The following is a 20,609-nucleotide window of genomic DNA, read 5'->3' as shown; positions in this document are numbered from 1 at the left end:
AGATTATTTGTGAGTTCTATTGTTAACATCACCAAGTGTTCAGAAAATTTAAGAGAAAACAATTATATTTAACATTATCAATTGAACCATGACACTTCAGTAAGGGCATTTCAGAAAGGTTAACAAAAGTAAAGAATGGGCTGCCCTTTAAAGCAACATATTAAAAAATGCAGTAGAAATGCTGACAAAACTAACAATAACAACAAAAAAGGAGCAAGGGCCCTTATTACTAAGTAGATACGCCTTGTGTTCTAAATTTTCAGGGTTTTAGTAGATTATTTCTTGAAGAGACTGCATATGATTTCTTGAGAATCAATTATGTGCAAGAAATTTTTTTTTCATTGCTTTAAGATAATCTTATTGACTAAAACGAATTAATTTATGTACAGGAAAATTATATGATAAATATCAATACAAATAGTCTATAAGGATTTGATCAGTATAAATTTTACAAGATTAAGTAATACATTAATATCACTTAAAGCAAATTCTAATGATATGTGCATATATATATATATATATATATATATATATATATATATATATATATATATATTATTGTTTTAATAACAAATACTCAAAAGTAGATTCAGATTATCCTATTTTGGATATTTTATATGAAGATTGAGCTCTGGAAAAAGTTTTATTGCTAGGAAAGAGAAAAATAAGGCAAGGTGGATGGCCTCAGTTACAGTGGCAATGAATGCAGTATTGGGAAACTTGAAAGAACAGGTTAGGGAAAGATCAATATGGAGAAACTCTATCTCACACGCAATCACTAGGAGTTGAAAATGAGTTGATGACACTTAATCAATCTTTCGTAATGCTTAAAATAAAATTAAGCGCCAAAGGCAATCTCAGAGACAGGACCAGGCAAATACAATTTTCTGCAGTCTAAGATTTCAATTTTACTACTAGATGCACTGAGGAAACAGGATTCTTTAAGTAATTACATTAAGGATTAGACTGTTAAACTGCACTGATTTAAGTGAAGGCAAGATTATACTTACCTTCAAACTTTAAGTGTGCAGCTGGGAGTTGGGAAAATAATTTCAGAAAGTTTGTGCAGGTAGTGCTTGCTTATAGAGTGCCTCATTTTGTAGTTACAACAGTATAAAAGAAGCAGTTTTGCAAACAATCCTCCCATTTACTACTGTTGCAACATCCTGTGGTCAAATGATTATCATTTGCATGTTTCCCAAACACTTGCAACTAGCAGAATTAATAGAGAATTCAGATGTAAAATTATAAATTGCAGTCATATGATACTTCAGTTAACAATCATGGCCCTTATCAGTCCCAACTGTCACTAAGTGAGGACTATCTGTATGCAAACATACAATGTTATGACTAGTATATGGCGACTATCTGGACTAATCCCCGCAGTTGTCTTGACATTTTGGAAATAGTTTGCCATTTTCTTCCTCTTAGCGCCTAGAGTGATTGGACCAAAGTCAACCAGCTGGCTTCATGACTAAGGCAGGACTAGAACACATAGTCTCTCCATTTCTAATACAATGCCTTTAATCACTATATGAAACTGCATCTCATAATGACAGAATGGCATACAACACCTGATCTGTTATTTTACATGTCCATTTTGGGAAAACAAAAGGACATTATGAATTACATTGGTGCTGAAAATGTATGCTAGAACAATACTAAAATATCATTTTTAAAATACTGTATACTGAATGTTCTCCTGAATGTGGTAATTTGACATTACCCTTCGCCCAACTACAGAATTGAACATGTTTCTCTTAATGAAAATTAAGAGAATTAATACATTATATATAATGTATTATATGTATAATGTAGATATTAATATATTATATATAATGTAGATATTTGTACAGATTAATTCTCTAGTCCAGGCTTTTTGAAGTCAAATGAATAATCAAAAAAATTAAACTATGGTTGGAATGGCATGTATAATGGGAAAGACCTTGGGAGACTAGGTGAATGGACATTGCCAAGGGAACAGTCAGATATGAGACAGTCAAACAGGTAGTTGAATAGTGGGAGGCTTAGAAAAGACCTTTCCTAGTCTTTTGGACTATAAAGGACAAGAGAAATAGAACTGCAGTTCCTTCCCATCAATGTAGCTTTACAATAAAGTAGAATTAGCCCATCTGGTCATGATTCCTATCTGCTTTATCCAGCAAGGCCAATAGTACGTGACGCGCTTGGCAATAATACAAGAATACAATAGTTAACGTACTTGAACATATAAGGCTTTTGTTTGGAAATACACATTCCCCAGTTCAGTAATATGCAAAATGGGATAATACAAAACACTTCCTAGTTTTGTGGTTCAGACATCCCATCCTAACCAATTATTAGCTGAGCAATGCCTTTCTTCTGAGTGACTTGTTGTACAGGGCCATTAATCTTGGATAATTTAGGAAGCAGCATGTTGCATTTTTATTTTGAATTCTGAAGCCATTGCCTATATGAAATGCTGTCATAAACATTTAGGAACTAGCAGTAAATGTGTAACTGCTATTATATAGCTATATATTATATTGCAGACATTTCCATTTGTAACTGATTCACGTCCCATCTTTGAAAATAGAACAAAGAAAACAAGATACCTCTCTAGAATACATAGCAGCAGACAAATACTGCAACAAAAAAGTCAAGTTTGAGAAAACCAGAGATGATAACTGTCAGATGTAAATGCCTTATTCTCCAATGTGTAAATAGTGTACAGACAGGGTATCAGGGGTTAACTTATTCTTCACTTCTTAATGTATTCATAATTCACCACTCCCACATATAGCTCCACCCATTGTATATATAAGGAGCTACCTACACCATTTCCCTTGCTTCTATCTGTGAATATTCAGTGAATATAGAATGCCTAATGTAAATAAAAGAATATATAGTTAAATCTTTAACTCTTGTTGATCTTATTGAGTCTGATCCTGAAAATATTGCAACAAACTGGTAGCAGAGGATGGTTAATTGACTCAATAAAAAAGCTTTAAAATGTCTAAGAAAGATAGGCCCAACACCAGGGCCTACAGCAAAGAAATGGAAACAGAACAAGAAATAATCAACGAATCCACGAATGCAATTTCGAGAGAATCCGAAGAATACACCACTGAAGACGAAGAAATAATTGATGACCAGGAGGAAATCGAAATAGAAAATAACGAACTCAGGTCAGAGATATTAAAACTATTAAAAAGCCAGAAGAATGATGAAAGCCTCATCGCGAACCTCCAAGATATGCTGAAGAACAGCGGAGCAGCGAGAGAGAAAAACATCACCAATGAAAAACCCAAAGATCCAAAAATAGTGAGTAATATGACTGCGGAAAAAATCATTACAAAGAAGAAAAACGATGATCCCGCGCAAAAATTTGAATGGCGGCCATCTTGGTTTCAACCGGCCTCCAAGATGAACGAAGCAGAACCAATCAGCAAGCTCAATTCAAAATTTCTGGCGCGAAAAATATTATCAGACAACGAAAACGAAAAGGAAGATTCAAACACCTCAGAAGAATCAGAACCAGAAAGCGAGGAAGATCCAACAAAACACCAAATAAAATCAGCGATGAAAACGCTCTTTGCTGCATTTGGGCCAAAACTGAAAATTACTAAAAAGACACCAAAAAAGCGAACGAGCAAGCCAATGCCTCAAGACCTGCCCGCTCCCATCCTGACTACTAGAGCGCTGACGCCGGAACCCAGAGAGCCCTGCCGATACCGCCCTACGCCGCAGACCGAAGCAAGCACCAACGCTCTCAATAGAAGAGGAAGAACAGCCACCGTCGCCAGAACCCCCAAAGTCGAACCAGAGACCGACTCATCTGAAGAAGAGCAGAGCGAGCAAGCCGCAATGAGGAGAACCTTCCACGACGACGCCGAAGAAGAAATGAGCAACGCGCATGCGCGAAACTACGCTGACGATCCGGGAAGACATGAACAGGAGAGAAGATCATGCAGACTCGTAGCGAGCATCCCCACGCCGTTTTGCAATTTTCTGCATTTACGAGACCACGGACTACCTCAGGTTGTAAGTAATGAACCCAATAATGTCGGAAATTTACCCAGTGACTTCCCAAAACTAAGGGTTGATGGCATTAATTTACAAGAATGGTATCAACAGCTCCAGGTTGTCTTTATGAAGGAAAACTTACTGTTTTTTATCACTAGTCCCCCAAAAAGACCTTGGACACTAAAAATAGATTGTTTACACCATAGAGCTTTTTTCTTAATAATTTCTAGTGTGTCTCCTGCAATGTATCACAGCATTAAGCCAAATTTGACTGTTTCAGAAATTATTCAATGCATGTTTAATTTGTTTCACAGTGACAGTGTAGCCACCACCACAAGGATATCTAAAGACTTCTTTTCATCTAGGATAAAACCAGGGGTTTCCATAAGTGAACATTTAATATCTTTGAACAAAATAAGAGCTGAACTGCATTTGAGGGGGGAGGTGATTTCAGACCAAACAATGAAGAGTGTCATTATCAACTCACTTGATCCATCATGGGACAATTTTATGTCACATTTAGACACAATCAATCTAGGGTATTTATCCATAGAAAGTCTATCTAACAAATTGATAACAGAAGATAATTCTAGAAGGAATCGTTCTAACAATCACACAGAACATAAACCATATAGGAAAGTAGCTTTCCAAGAAAAATATAGTGGAACATTTAAATGTCATAATTGTGGATCCAGGGAACACAATAGAAGAGATTGCCCAAAATTCTTAAAAGAAAGATATAGATCAGAATACAGAAACAAATACGATTATAGACAGCCTTCCATAGAAAGGCATAGATATAGGAGCCCACCAAATCACAGAGAGAATAGAGGGGGCAGAGACAATTCAAAGGATAGAAAGTCTGGTTCACTGAATGGATTAAATAAACAAGACAACACTAACACACAACAAAGTGAGAACAATAATTGGCTTATTGATTCTGGAGCAACTAATCACACCACTAATAACAAAAGTATATTGTCTTCATTTGCAGAAGATAAATTTGTAATTAAGGTAGCTAACCAAGAAAAGGTTCAAGTATTAGGTAGAGGAAATGTAACCTTGCCTGGTTTAGGAAAAATAGAGGGGGTATTACTAATACCTGAAATACCTCATAACATATTAAGTGCCATAAAACTAAGCAGAGATTCTGACATTAACATTGTCTTTTCAAAAGGAAAGGCAACTTTGGAAAAGAATAAAATAAATGTAGGCACTGTGGTGACTAAAGGAGGACTACCTTACCTAATAACAAAAGAAAAATGGTTACATAACATTGATTCAAATATGGAAGATTGTATTGAAATAGATGATGAGAATGTTAGCAACAGTGACAATGATGAATGTAAAATATCTCATGATCACACAGATGCACACAACGATAAGAAGCCAAAGATAGGTAAACCAATTCATGATGAGTGTGCTCACATATTGCATAGGAAGTTAGGACATGCCAGTTTCCCTGTAGTGCAAAAAATGACTGAACACGCAGAAGGTGTTAAAATAAAAAATTGTGAAAATTATCTGGAATGCTCAGTATGTAAATCTACAAAACTAAAAACTAGTCCCAGGCCAAGAAAATCTACCAGATCAACTAACAAAATTTTTGATTTAGTACACATGGACTTAGTTGGTCCATTAACTCCATCAATCACTTATAGGAAACGTTACTTCCTGACAATAGTGGACGATTATAGCCGCTATGGATTTGTTTACACATTAAAACACAAAGATGAAACATTTCAAAAATTTAAAGAATTTTACAAACGCATAGAAACACAACACAACATCAAAATAAAACAAATTATGACAGACAGAGGATGCGAATTCATGTCTAAAGAATTCTCACAATGGTTAAAAGACAAAGGAATGTTACATTACACATCTAGTCCATTTTCTCCGTTCCAAAACGGGATTGCAGAGAGAAAAAATTCCACATTACAAACCATGATTAGATGCACATTGGAAGATGCTGGCTTAAGCAAACAATTCTGGTCAGAAGCCTTACATTATTCAAATTACACACAAAATAGAACATGGTCCAGCATTATAAATAAGACACCATATGAAGTGATGTATAATAGAAAACCAAAATTAGCACACATGCATATATTTGGAGTCACAGCAGACGTACACATACCTAAACAATTAAGAAGAAAGGGAGAAAATGTGTCCAGGAGACTCAGATTTATGGGATATGAGACTGGCACTAAAGGATACAGATTCATTGATAGTAACAACAAATTTATAGTCTCCAGAACAGCTGTGTTCCATGAACAAGCTAACTGGTCTAAATTACATCTTAATGAGATATTCCCAAATAAACATGAAGATACAAAATCTCATGAGAAAGGGACTATAGAAAAACAAAATATCAACAAATATAAAAACAAAACCAAAACTTGGACAAATAGCCAACTCAAAATAAAGACAGACACACTAACAAAAAAGGAAGCAAGATATTTGCATGATAACGATAGTAAACCCGAGAAAATCATTAGAAACACCAGAAATCAAATGCCAAATAAATACAAGGATTATGTAATGCACATGAATGGTGAACCAACAACACCCAATACATACGAGGAAGTGTTAAAACTTCCTCACGAAGAAAAAGAAAAATGGGAATTAGCAATGAAGAAAGAGATGGAAAGTTTACAAGGACTAAATGTATTTACACCTGCATCTGCACCTAAAGATAAGACAATTATTGGTACCAGATGGATATATAAAATTAAGAATTTAGAGGGAGGAAATACTCTATACAAAGCTAGATTGGTTGCACAGGGTTATGCACAGAAATATCCAGAGGACTATACTGACACGTATTCCCCCACTGTAAGAACAGAGAGTGTCAAAACAGCTCTAGTGGTAGCTTCAGCACTCAATCTAGATGTATTCCAATATGACATACAGACTGCGTACCTACACGCAAAATTAGATAAAGAAATATACGTGAGAGCACCTCATAGTCCATACACAAACAGAAATGAGACTTGGTTGTTAAACAAGAGTTTATACGGGCTAAAACAATCTGGTAAACGGTGGTATGATTGTTTAGTAAAAGTACTTAAGACCATGGACTTCAACGCTACCACTGCTGATAATTGTTTCTTTGTCAAGAGGGGTGATGATTACATTGAATTTGTATTGATTTATGTGGATGACATTTTATACATAGGAAAACATAAAGAAAGAAGAGAAATTTTTGTAACTAAACTAAATGAACATTTCTCATTGAAATCTTTAGGCAAGGTAAACAAATACCTTGGTGTCCAAATTAATAAGACAAAAAGGGGATTCAAACTTACCCAGAGAGATAAGATCATAGATCTTTTAAATAAATGCAACTTAAACAATGCCAAACCTTGTGATACCCCTATGCAAACTGACTTTCTAAGGAATTCTGATGAATCTTCTCCCGAGTTCAAGGACAATACATTCTATAGATCAATCATAGGTTCACTCCTTTACATATCTAATTGGACTAGACCGGACATCGCTTTACCACTCAATTTATTATCTAGGCATGTCAGCAAACCAACAATGTACCACTGGGAAGCTGTTAAAAGAATTTTAAGATATTTAAAAAGTACACTAGACTTTTGTTTAATGTTAGAACCTAATGATATTAAAGAACCAAAGCTTACGTGTTATGCGGATGCAGATTGGGCTGGAGACACCTCATGCAGAAAAAGCACATCTGGTTATGTATTTCTCTTAAATGACTGTCCAGTTTACTGGTACACTGGTAAACAAGAACTAGTGGCTACTTCAACAACAGAAGCGGAATATGTTTGTTTATCCAAGGCCGCAAATAACCTTGTATGGTTTAATGATTTAATTTCAGATGTCTGGAAAAAACCTGCTCTGCCTTTTGTTATGCATGAAGACAATAAAGCAGCCATTGAAATATCTAGATCTGATGCCATTGGACAAAGGTCCAGACATATAGATATAAAATTTAAACATGTGAGACAATTATCTCAGGATGGATTTATTAAAGCAGTGCATTGCGATACTTCAGAACAATTAGCTGATATATTAACGAAGCCTTTACCTTCTAAACAGCATAAATACTTAACCTCTAAGTTGTATGTTTTGTATTGTCCTGAATCTGAATGTAACTGGTGTTGTATAACGAATCGGCATTTAGAGGGGGATTTGTCAGATGTAAATGCCTTATTCTCCAATGTGTAAATAGTGTACAGACAGGGTATCAGGGGTTAACTTATTCTTCACTTCTTAATGTATTCATAATTCACCACTCCCACATATAGTTCCACCCATTGTATATATAAGGAGCTACCTACACCATTTCCCTTGCTTCTATCTGTGAATATTCAGTGAATATAGAATGCCTAATGTAAATAAAAGAATATATAGTTAAATCTTTAACTCTTGTTGATCTTATTGAGTCTGATCCTGAAAATATTGCAACAATAACATCCAGAAGTCCATAGTCAAGAGTGCCAAAACTACTCAATGCATGTATCCCCTTCCACAAACTTCCTATGACCGTGATGGCTAACCTATGGCATGTGTGCTGGAAGTGGCATGCAGAGCCATCTCTCCGGGTTCGCGAACTGTTGCCTGTTGCTCTTCCGGGTTCCAGTGTGCCAGTCAGCTGGTTTTCACACGCGCGGGAACGCCGGAAACCAGAAGAGCAGCCGCCCGGTACGCATACGCATGCTGGGCGGCTGCTCTTCCAGTTTCTGGTATGCGCATGGGCAGCAGCCCCTTGGTCTTCCAGTTTCTGGTACACATGCATGCGCGAAGACCAGCTGGCATGCGCACTGGGCAGCTGCTCTTCCGGTTTCCGGCACGCGTATGCACACTGGCCAGCTGGTCTTTGAAACCAAGATCAGGTGGCCAGTGCGCAAGCGCACGCTGGAAACTGGAAGAGCAGCCACCCGATACATGCATGCGCACCGGGCAGCTGCTCTTCCAGTTTCCGGCACACACACATGCGCGCGCACACTGCCGTTTCAGCACTCAGTGCCAAAAAAGTTCACCAACACTGTCCTATGGTGAATAAAAATAATGTAAAGAAAGTGTTGCCCTATTCAGCTGAATGCAACATGTCCTCTTTAATACGGGAAACAGTAAATCTTCCAGGATGCTCAATTATTCACTAGACTCATGGTTCCCAAACTGTAACGATGGTGCCCCGGGTCACTACAGCAAACTCACAGATGCACCACATGATATTTTACTAGTTAATGAATGAAGATATTAGTGAGTTCACTGCAGCATGCCGGAGAATCATGGCTCACATCTTGAGAGCCATTAGAGCACTGTGAAAAAAATACTGAGACACTAAGGTTGCTGTGAATCCTCAAAGTTTGGGAAGTAGGCTGTAACCACATTCAATTACATATAATTAATGTCCCATTCTAAGTCAGAGATTAGGAAAAGCAAAATAGTAGCTATACAGCCTAATTCTAAAATGAATTACTCATAACCAGAAGATATTAAGAGTTAATAATCTGGCTGAACACCTAAACAGTCCAAGTCCTAGTGAGGATACAAAAGGCAAAGTAAAGGCATGTAGGACTTGCTTCAAGTACTGAACATGGGATACCAAGTAGTAGATCTATTAGGCAGTTTCATTCAAGGGTAACCAACCATACAAATATTTGGTATCAGCAACAGAAATAGCAGTTAGACTTATATACTGCTTTGTAATGCTTTATAGCCCTCTCTAAGCTGTTTACAGAGTTAGCATATTGCCCCCAATAATCTGAGTCCTCATTTACCGAACTCAGAAGGATGGAAGGCTGAGTCAACCTTGAGCCAGTGAGAATTGAACTGCTGTCAGTTGGCAGAATTAGCCTGCAGTACTGCATTCTAACCACTCCGCCATCACAGCTCTTGGTGATGTATATTTTTAAAATAATGTTTTAGAACTAATGTTTAGAACTCACCTGACTGTGGTATTTCTCCAACATTCATTGAACCAGCTCACTTTCTTTCAGAGTTCTGTTTACACATAAAAAAGAGATCCTGATAAATAATTACTATTAATTTATTGATTATCTACCATCAAGTCAGTGTCAAGTTTTCTAGACCAAACAGTTTTTCTCCATGACAGCTGTAATGCAGATTTCCTTGACAATCTAACGCAGCTCTTAAAACAATGGCTATTTTTTTTAAAATTTCAGGCTGGCCCAGAAACTTGAAAAAAATTAAACTATTTGCTTAATCATAGCACCTATTTGCTAATCTTTAAATTCTTTAAATAAAGATATTCTGCAGTTTACTTTCAGGTATTTTCAAAAATAGATAGAAAAGAGCTGGGAAAGTTGCAGATAGTAGGCTAGCCTTCCCAAATTTGATCACTTAAGTTGTATGAGGCCTGCAACTCCTAGGATTCCCAGCGATTATGGATATCAGATAGGAAAGACTTAAGCAAACTTTGGGCCAAAACTTTGTTTTTGTGTTTTTCATCTTAAGGACTGTTTATTTTGTCATTAAAATATAAGTTTAGAGTAATTTACACTTAACTCCTAAAATCCTTGATCAATGCCTATTATAATACTTGTTACAAAAGGACCCCTCTTTAGGAATACATTAACAGGCAACAAAATGGCACAGAAGAATGGATGATCAGAATTGTTTCCAGGATATTAGCACAGGCATTTTTCTTAGTCACTTTTGACCCTGTTTCCATTGCATCATCTACAAATCAATTAGAGGTACGTATAGCTAATGTATGTTAAGTAGCTGAGCTTACAAGTTGGCTGTGAAACACAAGGAGGCTAAAAGCAGATTTGGCAAATTTACTTAATTAAATTTGTTTTGTCCGTTTGCAAATAAAGGAAATCACTTATTTTTATAAATGCCACAGCATCTCTACATTATACTCCCAAAACAGATAAATATAGTATTATTTTAGTAGTCACACTGCCAAGGTTGAGGGAACCCCTACCAGATGAACTCCATATATTCTACCTCCTATGTTGCCCTTTCTGTTCTTGCAAGTTCCTTTTATCTCATTCCCAGCAATTTTGTCTTTTTCAAAAAAATTTATTTGCTGCTTATTATTTACTGCTGGGGTGGTCAGAGAATGTGGGAAGAACACAGGACTCATAACAACTTCACTCAAGCTCTGTAGTCTGCAGGTTCTGAACTTCTGCTGAGAAGTTGACTCCAGTGGTATTTCTATCTTTTAAATTCACAAATTAAAATGGAAAACCTGCAATCCACACACCACATGCAACTTTTGGCAGCAAAAAGTGGGACCAGTTATGTTAAACGTATTCTGCCCACTTTGCTTGCAGCCAAATAATTACCATGTACGGCTGGCCTTCTAGGAACAGATTGCTCACTTCCTTCCACAGGGAACTCAGTTATCTATATTGGATTCCTGGAATAAATGGGATAGTTTTACTGTCCTTCCTTGCATCCAACAGATCTGTTCAAGTTTGAAGGCCAATAATTCTCTTCAGTTGTGCTAAATAGCTAACAATGAGAATGACTACCATATGGCATCCACAAGCAAAAAAATTGCTGGAGCCAAAAACTGCATTATCACTTAATGGGGATAATCTAAGTTGGATGTTTTTTAAAATCAGTATGTAATGCAGGAGTGGCTGAAATAGCTTCCTTTTTTAAAAAAAACCTGGGGTTGACTTCATATCTGGAAGGTGGGGGATTACTACTATCTTGGTGATAGTAATGATAGGCTGGGTAGTTAAGATATTTGGTAACAGGGCAATTCCTTGTATATTATACCCAAAGATATCCTGAAATCTAGTGCCAACCCAACCCAACCCAAAGCCAATCTTGTTTCATCTGATTAATAGCAATAAACAATAGCACTTAGACTTATATACCGCTTTACAGTGCTTTACAGCCCTCTCTAAGCGGTTTACAGAGTCAGCATATTGCCCTCAACAATTTGGCTCATTTTACCCACCTCGGAAGGATGGAAGGCTGAGTCAACCTTGAACCTGGTGAGATTTTAACTGCCAAATTGCAGACAGCCGGCAGTCAGCAGAAGTAGCCTGCACTCTAACAACTGTGCCACCACGGCTCATTATTAATATTAATATTATTAATACATTAGTTTAAAAAGTTTAATAAACTTTTAAATGTATTTTTAAATAAAATAATATATCGGCCTCTTGTGCCTACGTTTTGCCTGGTTATGCTCAATAGAATCCTTTTTATATTTTACACTGTTACAAACACGATCTTAAAAAGCTACTGACTTGCTCAGTACCTGGATAGAACAGTACCTGGATAGAAAACCAGGAAATCTGCAGACTGTAGGCCAGACAGGGAAGTTGAAAGACATGCCAGGCAAAGGGAACGGCAGACCATATCCATATTACATGACAAAAACTACATAGATACATCCATGAAGTGCCCAGGAGTCAAAATATTTTCAAAGAAGACTACCTTTTATAAGCAGGAAAACTGCATTTTCTGCTTGAGTAGATTTTAATAGACTTCTAACTGTTTTGCCCAAAGGTTTGTTACCTAAATTATAATTACGATATAAATAGTGGCTGACAGATGGCTGATAACCCATGCCTCTATTTTTAAATCAATAATGCATTACACAGTTAGAGAATAGCCACAGGATTTATCTAAAATTCATGTTCCCCCAAGTAAACTGGTGCAACAGAAGTCGACTCTCTTTTCTGCCAAACACATAGATACTCTGAGCATGAAATACCACCATGCCTTCTTTCTGCAACAATCAGGCTGTCTCTCATGCTTCAAGAACCTTCAGCGCTCACTTCTGCCTGAAAGAGATAATGACAATATATTACTTTGGAACATGAAGGTCTTTCTGCACAGTGCAGCCCTGGCAGTCTATGACTGATCTTAACCTGCAAGGACAAAAACATATATCTGGGCACCAAACTGCTACAGTGCCTGCACACAGCAACTGCAAAAAAAAATGGCAATGGAGATATTTATTTGAGGGATTTTTTTTTCTAGCTGTCAGAATAATGGAATACAAGGAAAAAAAAGATTCCAGATGTGGGAGAGTTTTCATAAATGTGTTCAGCTGGAAATCATCTTATAAATATTGTTAAAATTAAAAGTTAATACAAATAAGCAGAACATTAGACAAAAATCACATTAGCATGCTAATCTAAACATTATTTAAAAACCAATTGTTATGTTTCCACATTCATTTAACAAAGTAATAATACCACAAATGCTCATCTTCCCTGCTTTTGAGATGCAAACCTTAGTAGATAACAATCTCATTTTAAATATGAAGCATGCTCCAAGATTCATCTCTGGCTCAGCGTTTTTGTTTGGAGAACCAACAGGTTCTTCATCTCTCACCTGCCTTCAGAATCACTTCCCTCTTTCTTCCTTCTTCCTCATCCCCACCCCCACTATCCTTGCAACCTATTCAGGAGCGGAGGGAAGAGAAACAGAAATCTACTCTATCCCTCACAAATGCCTAATATACAGCACCAATTTGCAAATGAGAGCCAAGGCCACTGGAGAATACAATTTTCCAGCACCGCTAAGAAATTATTTCTTCTTTTCTATGCCCTCTCATTATAACAAGGAGATAGATGAGATGATAAACTGGAAGAAACGAAAGCAGCAAACAGATGGGTAGGAAAGGGAGAGGGGAGAGAGAGAGGTTAGAAAGTTGGTTAGCAAAGAAAGTTGGTTCTATTCCTGGTGACACCAAAGATACATCAGAATCCAGTTTGCACTGAAATTAGATTTGGAATCAAGCAAGTTATTTACTTGGTTCTGACCGAAATGGTTCAGTTTTTTAAAGACAGATTATGCATGTTTCCCTTAAACAAGTAAGTTCTATAATGTTTGAAGACTCATCTATGAAAGTCTGCAGCAATTAATGAGTTCAAAGATTCTAGATCTCTATCTAGATATAAGTTGTCTTATATTTTTACTGTTTCAACTTAAAGATTCAATTCCAGAAAAGGAACCAGCCCCTGATTTAGTTAGCTGACTTTAACACAGTGAAATAGCAGCATTGATCCTGTTCTTCTGCTCCATCACAATCCCATCAATACCTTTCAGCTCATTCTGAAGTCTCTAATGGAAGTTAGATTTGGGCATCAATTGTTCTGTCTGGTCTCCTACCATAGTCAAGGTTTTAGTTCTGTCTCGATTAACCTAGAATTCACTTGGTCTCCCAGACTGTTCTTCATAGTTCTTTCCCAATCACAGCTCTGTTTTATTGAGCTACGTACCTTGTCTGCATTTTTACAACCAATCCCATTTCATTTTATAAGTTTTCTGTTTGTTTGGTTTATCCAGAATTTTACACTGCTTTGAAATACAAAGCTCTCTTCTTCTGGTTTGGTGTCGCGGGGATGCAGTCGGGGAAATGGTGGGGTTCTGATGAGCCCCACCAAAACCCTGACTGGCTAACCGCCGCTGACAGGTCTGCGGACTTACCCTGTCCTGAAGGGACAGGGGAAAAGAGAGGGACCCCTTGGGCGGCTGAGAAGAATGGGCAAGTTCCTCGGAGGCCAGAGGCAACCCTCTAAGTCAGCGGCGGGGGATAGCAGCCATGGCGGCTGCCTCGAGACTGCGACAGATCGGGACAAGCAAATTGCAGGAGGAAGGAAGAAAAGACAATGTGCTTCGGAGCCGGGTGAGTGACACCAGCCCAGGCGAGAACAACGCGTTAAAGAGGATATTAATAAATAAGACCCCCAGCCTTACTTAGCAGCTGAAGATCTGAGGGGCTTGAAGATTTTGGAAAAAGAAAGGGCGGGGGAAAGAAGTTTTAAACCCTTTAAGAACCTTATTTCACCACTGATTGGAGGGAATTGCTTATTAACAGAGCTGGATATTTGAACTTTCTTGTTAAAACTGAAATGAACTTGAAAAGAGAAAAGCGAAATTAAGGATTTGCCATCTTTAAAAGACAGACAAATAGATCAAACGGATTACATAAATGTTCAAAATGGTGTTTGAAGCTGTGACTAAGTGAAAGTGTTTATTGCGGTAACTTGTTCTTTTCTGAAAAGAACCATTTGACTTGTCACATATTGTGGATTGCCTTGAAAAGAACTATGGCTTTTTGAACTTTGGAGATTCCTATTCTGTCATTAGATGGCTACATAAAGAAAGAAGAAATACAATGTTTAATAAACTTTTAATTAACTAGCGCAGCAATAAAAGACTTGGTGTAGGACCAGAAGTGGAGAAGCTGATGTTTTACTGGAAACGGACTTTATAATAGAATTAAAAAGGATATGCCAAGTTTTAAGCGTAGAAGTACTGACTTTAAATTGAAACGCATATGGACAGATAAGGAAAAGAAGCAAAATAGATAAATTGTTTGAATGTTTAATTGTTTAAATGGTTCAAATTTTAAATGAATTTTAAATAAAAATAAGTAGTGTTCATGGTAAACAAAGATAGAAATATTAAAAATAGAAATGGGAAGTAAAGGTGAATAAAAGTGATATGTTTATAAAAGCATAATTTATTGTAACATGTTTTAGTTTTAATTTGATAACAAAATGGTGGATGATAATTATGATCAATTGTTAATGATTTTAGATGATGTATTAAGGTACACAGATGGAAGTTATAATTGTAATTGCACTTAATATATCTTGGAATGATTAATATTAAGAAATAAATGGGGAAACACCCTGGAAGAGTACAGTTGGAAATAATGGATTAATAGATAACATATGGAAAAAGAAATCTTTAATAAGTTAATAGAATAGAAGTTGGAGTTAATGGAGGAGAATATGCTGAGAAATCAGCCAAATAATGAAATACTGTTAATCAGCCAAAACAAAACATGCTGGAAATCAGCCAAAACAATGGAAAATGCTGGTAATCAGCCAAATAAAAGGGGAAGCTAAGGAGGATAATATGCTGAAAACTCAGCCAAAATATGCTATGCTGGAAATCAGCCAAATAAATAGGTGGAGTAATAGAGGAGAATGAGGAAAATATATTGAAGAATAACTATTAATAAGCGGTGAAAAAAAATGGGTGATAATTAAAATGAAATGGTAAATTTTGAGATCTCTGTGTAAAAGTTTAAGAATATGATAGGACAGATTGGGTTTAGAAAACGAGAAAAATAGAAAGAAATTTTGATTAATAAATTGAAATAAAAATTGAGTTGTATACATTTGGAAATTAAGATTTGTGGTGATAAAATTGTAAGGTAAATATATAGATTAATAGAAAAGATTGTTTTTGTGCTTAATGTTGATGTCAAAAGGAGCAAGGGATAAAAAATTTAGATAAAGCAGTATTGAATTCTGATTTATAATTGAATTTATGATTGAATATAAAAAGGAGCTTTGCCTTAGTAGGAGATTAGGATGTATGATGAGTTAATAGAAAAAATTATTAAAATGTTGGAATTTATGTTAAAATTGTTTGTTTCTCATTTGTTAAATTAGTGTACCCATTTGTGAATGGACCAAGACTTCATTCTTGAAAAAATTTTCTTTTTTGTGTTTATGTTGGAAAAAATTAAAAAAATTAAAAAGAAAAAAAGAAATACAAAGCTCTTAATTACTTGTTAATTATGTCATTTCATGGGTACCCTATGCAATATTGTAGACTACTTGTTTCACCTTATATGTATATGCAACTAAGTGGTGCTTCACCTATATCCATGTGCAACTGAGTGGTGGATCAAACAGATTTCTGAGAAAAAATAATTCTTTTAGCTATATTTTAAAATATTTGAGTAACTTTTTCTTAGTTTCTGCCCTCACCTTCTTTTCCAAGATCTTTGACTAGGTTAGTATCTAAAGTAGAATGTGCTTTGCTTGATTTTGACTTAGCATATGATTATTTGTAAACAATGTTCAATTGATTAGTGATTTACACATTTGTTTAACCATTCCTACAAACCACCACATTCCAGCAAGACTCTCAATGGTTTATATTTCTTTTAGAACTTCTTTCCACTTTTATTACCTATTTACAGAAAAACTAGATAATACACTGTAATGGTATGTGAGAATGACTTTGGAAAATGGAGGCAAGTCCACAGCCTAGACAACAGTCTGATAACTGAATTTTAAGTTCAAAGGAGGAGGGAGAAAGCACCTCAGAAGGAATCCTCCCTACTTTCCAGGAGAGTAAAAGTAAGGGATGGCAGAGGTATTTTCAGAATTGTAAGATTCTGTTAATGTGACCTTACAATAAGGATGGAGCTAGACATGCTTTTTGTCTGGACTACCTCGTAAGACTACACTTGCTGTTGTTGTTCAGTCGCTAAATTGCGTCTGACTCTTCGTGATCCCATGGACCCTAGCATGCCAGGCTCCCCAGAACTCCACTGTCTCTTGGAGTTTGCCCAAATTCATATTCATTAGGTCGATGACCATGAATTTGAGCAAACTCTGGGAGCTCAGGGGAGCCTGACATGTTATAATCCATGGGGTCGGGCATGACTTAGCAACTGAGCAACAACATACTTCATTTTACTTCAAATCAGGAAGCTGATATTTTGCACAGCCAAGTGCATGCCTTGAAAAAAAATATGATAAGGAAGCAAAAGGAAGCAGGATAATTGAAACATCAGTAGAAGAAGAGGGGGCTGTCAGTAGTAAAATATGAGGGAGGCAAAGCAAGATACCAGCTTGGAATAGCCTGCTGGTGCATAAGATGATACTTTAAAGGATGTTTTGCCCCAAGTCCTCTCAAACCTTGCAGATAACTGTATAGCAATAAAAACATGCCATAACATTATACTTCAGATTACCTATGTCATTATATAAAATTCCTTGAGGCTGAAAAAGAAAGATGTCTGAGCACCTGCAGCAGTTATATAATAGCAAAGAAAGGCTGTATACATGTTCAATGGTATTCATTAAAATATTTTATGCCTTTAGGCTAAAAACAGGTGCTATTACTAATCACTTAGGAGGCATTGTCACTCATCCCAAGGACCAAACCTGATTACCTAAAGTTCTGAGGAAATAATGACCACTTCTAATAATTTTAATACTGTTGAATCTCAGCAAAAAGTGAATAATGCTAATATTTTCTGTGTGGCAAGAGCTCCCCCTAGTATTCTAATTAGGATTAAGGATTTTGTATGTTAATGCTATGCTACTTATCACAGCAAGCTCCCATTTTATTAAAACCATATGAAATAACTTGCAGAATAAGTTCTGCTTTCTAAAAGATCACAAATGGGGAAGGGTTGATTACAATCTCTAATTAAAATTATAAGTCAAGTAATCTCTAACTCTCCTTATTGATAGAAAATTCTGAAATATTTGATTCTGGGGAATTTTTTTTTCTAGAAGGCATTGTTTTCCGAAACAGTAGTCTTATTTATATGCAATGTTACTCATTTTATTCAAATACCATATATATTATACATGAATGTCAGTGCTATGGAGGATTTAGAGAAGTGTTTCTCAAACTTGGCAAATTTTAAGACTTGTGCACTTCAATTCACATTCTTGGTGGGGAATTCTAGACATTAAATTTTCCAGATCTTAAAAGTTGCAGAAATTGAGAAACACTGAGTAGAGCTAAGGAAATATACATTCCTGCCAGCCATAAAGCATTCTAAGTTGTTTTATATTAGTAATAAAGTCACAATCATGCCTACCAATATTATTGGGGGAAAGGATAACTATACGCACACTTTTGCACCCTGAACTCCTTGAAGGCATCTATAAAACAATTTTAAAGAGTCACAATTTGCAAAGAAAAAATAATATTAGGATGTCACTGTGAAGATGGGCAGTTTTAAAATTTGATAAATAAAATTTTACATCATTATCAAAATGTGTCATCAAGACTACTATAAATTTAAGTTCTAGAACTATAGCCTCATGTATGTAGTCCTTAGCAACATACTATAACTTTTGCTATAATCACTATAGGACTCCTTAATATGAACCTATTATGAGTTTACAATGTATATTAAAAATACCGAATACTAACACTGAATATACGACATATTAAAAAAAAAAAACCATCCAACTTGACTTAGAACTGTTGCAAACTTCTGTTCCAATCAAGTCTATAAAACAATGTTATTTTTTTAAAAAAATAAGATTTGGATGGAATTTGCATGAATTTTCTAAAGCCTACTCATTTAGTAACATTTAAGAAATATTGTAGCATTATTTGATGTAAAACAGTATTTTTTAAATGCTGTTGGGATTTTCTGCTTTTTTACAAGTATAGTCGCCCTTTCTGTTATCAAACTTCAAAAAGATAGGTGGACAGTCTTTTCTGCTAGAATAGTCTTTATGGTTTATAATTCTTTAAGCAGTGTTTTCAAAAAGTTCAGCAGACACTTTCTATGAAATACTAAAACATGCTAAGTTATGGAAATGATAAGTGCAGACATATTTTTGTTAGACACTCTCAAATGTATTTTTGAATTAAAGATTTGGTTTTCCTACTTTTCTATCCTGTTGTTGGATTGCTTAAGTAGCCATTAAATGTACCCCTATAAATTGACTGACGTACAAAAAACGACAGAATTTGGTCAAGGATTCAAAACTTGTAACTTGAACAGGAGATAACATACAAAGGAAATATAGGTACAAAGATTTATATATTTGGAAAATTTATATCATAGCTCAACTTCAACCCTGCAAGCAGCTTCCGATAAACCAAAACATACAGAAACAGGGTAAGCAATTCTAATTAAAATCACTATATAACCCTTAATATCACTCTCTGCTAAAGGGAACTCGAGTCACCCTAGCCTAGCCCCAATGTGCAAGGAAAAAGCCAGGTACCTACTGGTACATTGCATGTGACAACTGTCAAACTGAAGAAAACCCACAAGCAGGCTTTTATTTTGATCTAGATGGCATGGTAGCAGACGAGACATGAGAGTTTGGTAACTGTTCAATAATAAGGGCATTAGACTAGAGCAACATATACACAGTAGTTTCAATAGTTTTAATGCAGGAGAAACAAAAATTTTGACACATGGGGATTTTAGCAGATCTTCGATTAAGCACAGAAGATGGCCAGTGTGACATCCACAACCTTTGCCACATTCTGGCCCAAACAGGTCAGCAAAAAAAAAAAAAAAGCAAAACTAAAATGGACTGCTTGCAACCCATCAACTGTCCTGGTCTGAAGTTTGATGACAATGGCGTATGTTCAGAAATGCAATTTATTTTGTTTTACATCACATGTATGTTAACTACCCATCCACCACCACCACACTGGAAAGAGCTATTTTTTCCCCATGGTGACGCAAATGTAGCATACAAAAATATCTAACAGTGAACTTAGACCCTGACAGACTCCACCAATTTAAGGTGCAAAGTGTTATGGAAATGAATTTAAATATTTTTTTTAAAAAAATGAAAACCAAGAAATGGAAAGCACCTATTAACCGACATTCCACTCAAAAGCCCCCAAATCACACAGGTAACTTTCTCCTCCGAGTAACCCAAACACAGCAGCGCTCCAGAACTCCACTCCTTCCCGCTAGCAAAATCCGCGCATGCCCCCCGCAGGACCCAACACCCTCCCCCCCTCCCCCCGCCTCGCCAGGCACGCCTCTTACCTGCGTCAAGCGGCGAAAGATTGAGAGCTGCTCGGCGTCCGAGGTCGTCCTGGCAACAGCAGCGTCATCAGATTCCGGGCGTTACCATTGGCCGGGAGAGTTC

General features: G+C 36.3%; 1 protein-coding gene across 1 annotated transcript in view; it reads right to left on the bottom strand.

Annotated features, from left to right (window-relative positions):
* The window catches only part of B3GLCT (beta 3-glucosyltransferase), an 87,108-nt gene extending 76,576 nt beyond the window's left edge, over positions 1-10,532 (bottom strand). Inside the window, exon 1 of the mRNA XM_034411057.3 lies at positions 9,933-10,532. Within this exon, the coding sequence (XP_034266948.2) occupies positions 9,933-9,956 (24 nt within the window). The 5' untranslated portion in view covers positions 9,957-10,532. The remainder of the gene's footprint in view (positions 1-9,932) is intronic.
* Between the last annotated feature and the right edge of the window lie 10,077 nt (positions 10,533-20,609).

Source organism: Pantherophis guttatus, chromosome 5, assembly GCF_059756535.1.
Source record: "Pantherophis guttatus breed Tessera chromosome 5, ASM5975653v1, whole genome shotgun sequence".
Classification (NCBI taxonomy): Eukaryota; Metazoa; Chordata; class Lepidosauria; order Squamata; family Colubridae; genus Pantherophis; species Pantherophis guttatus.
The sequence above is the reverse complement of the archived record's forward strand: the minus strand, read 5'-3'. Positions and strand labels throughout refer to the sequence as shown.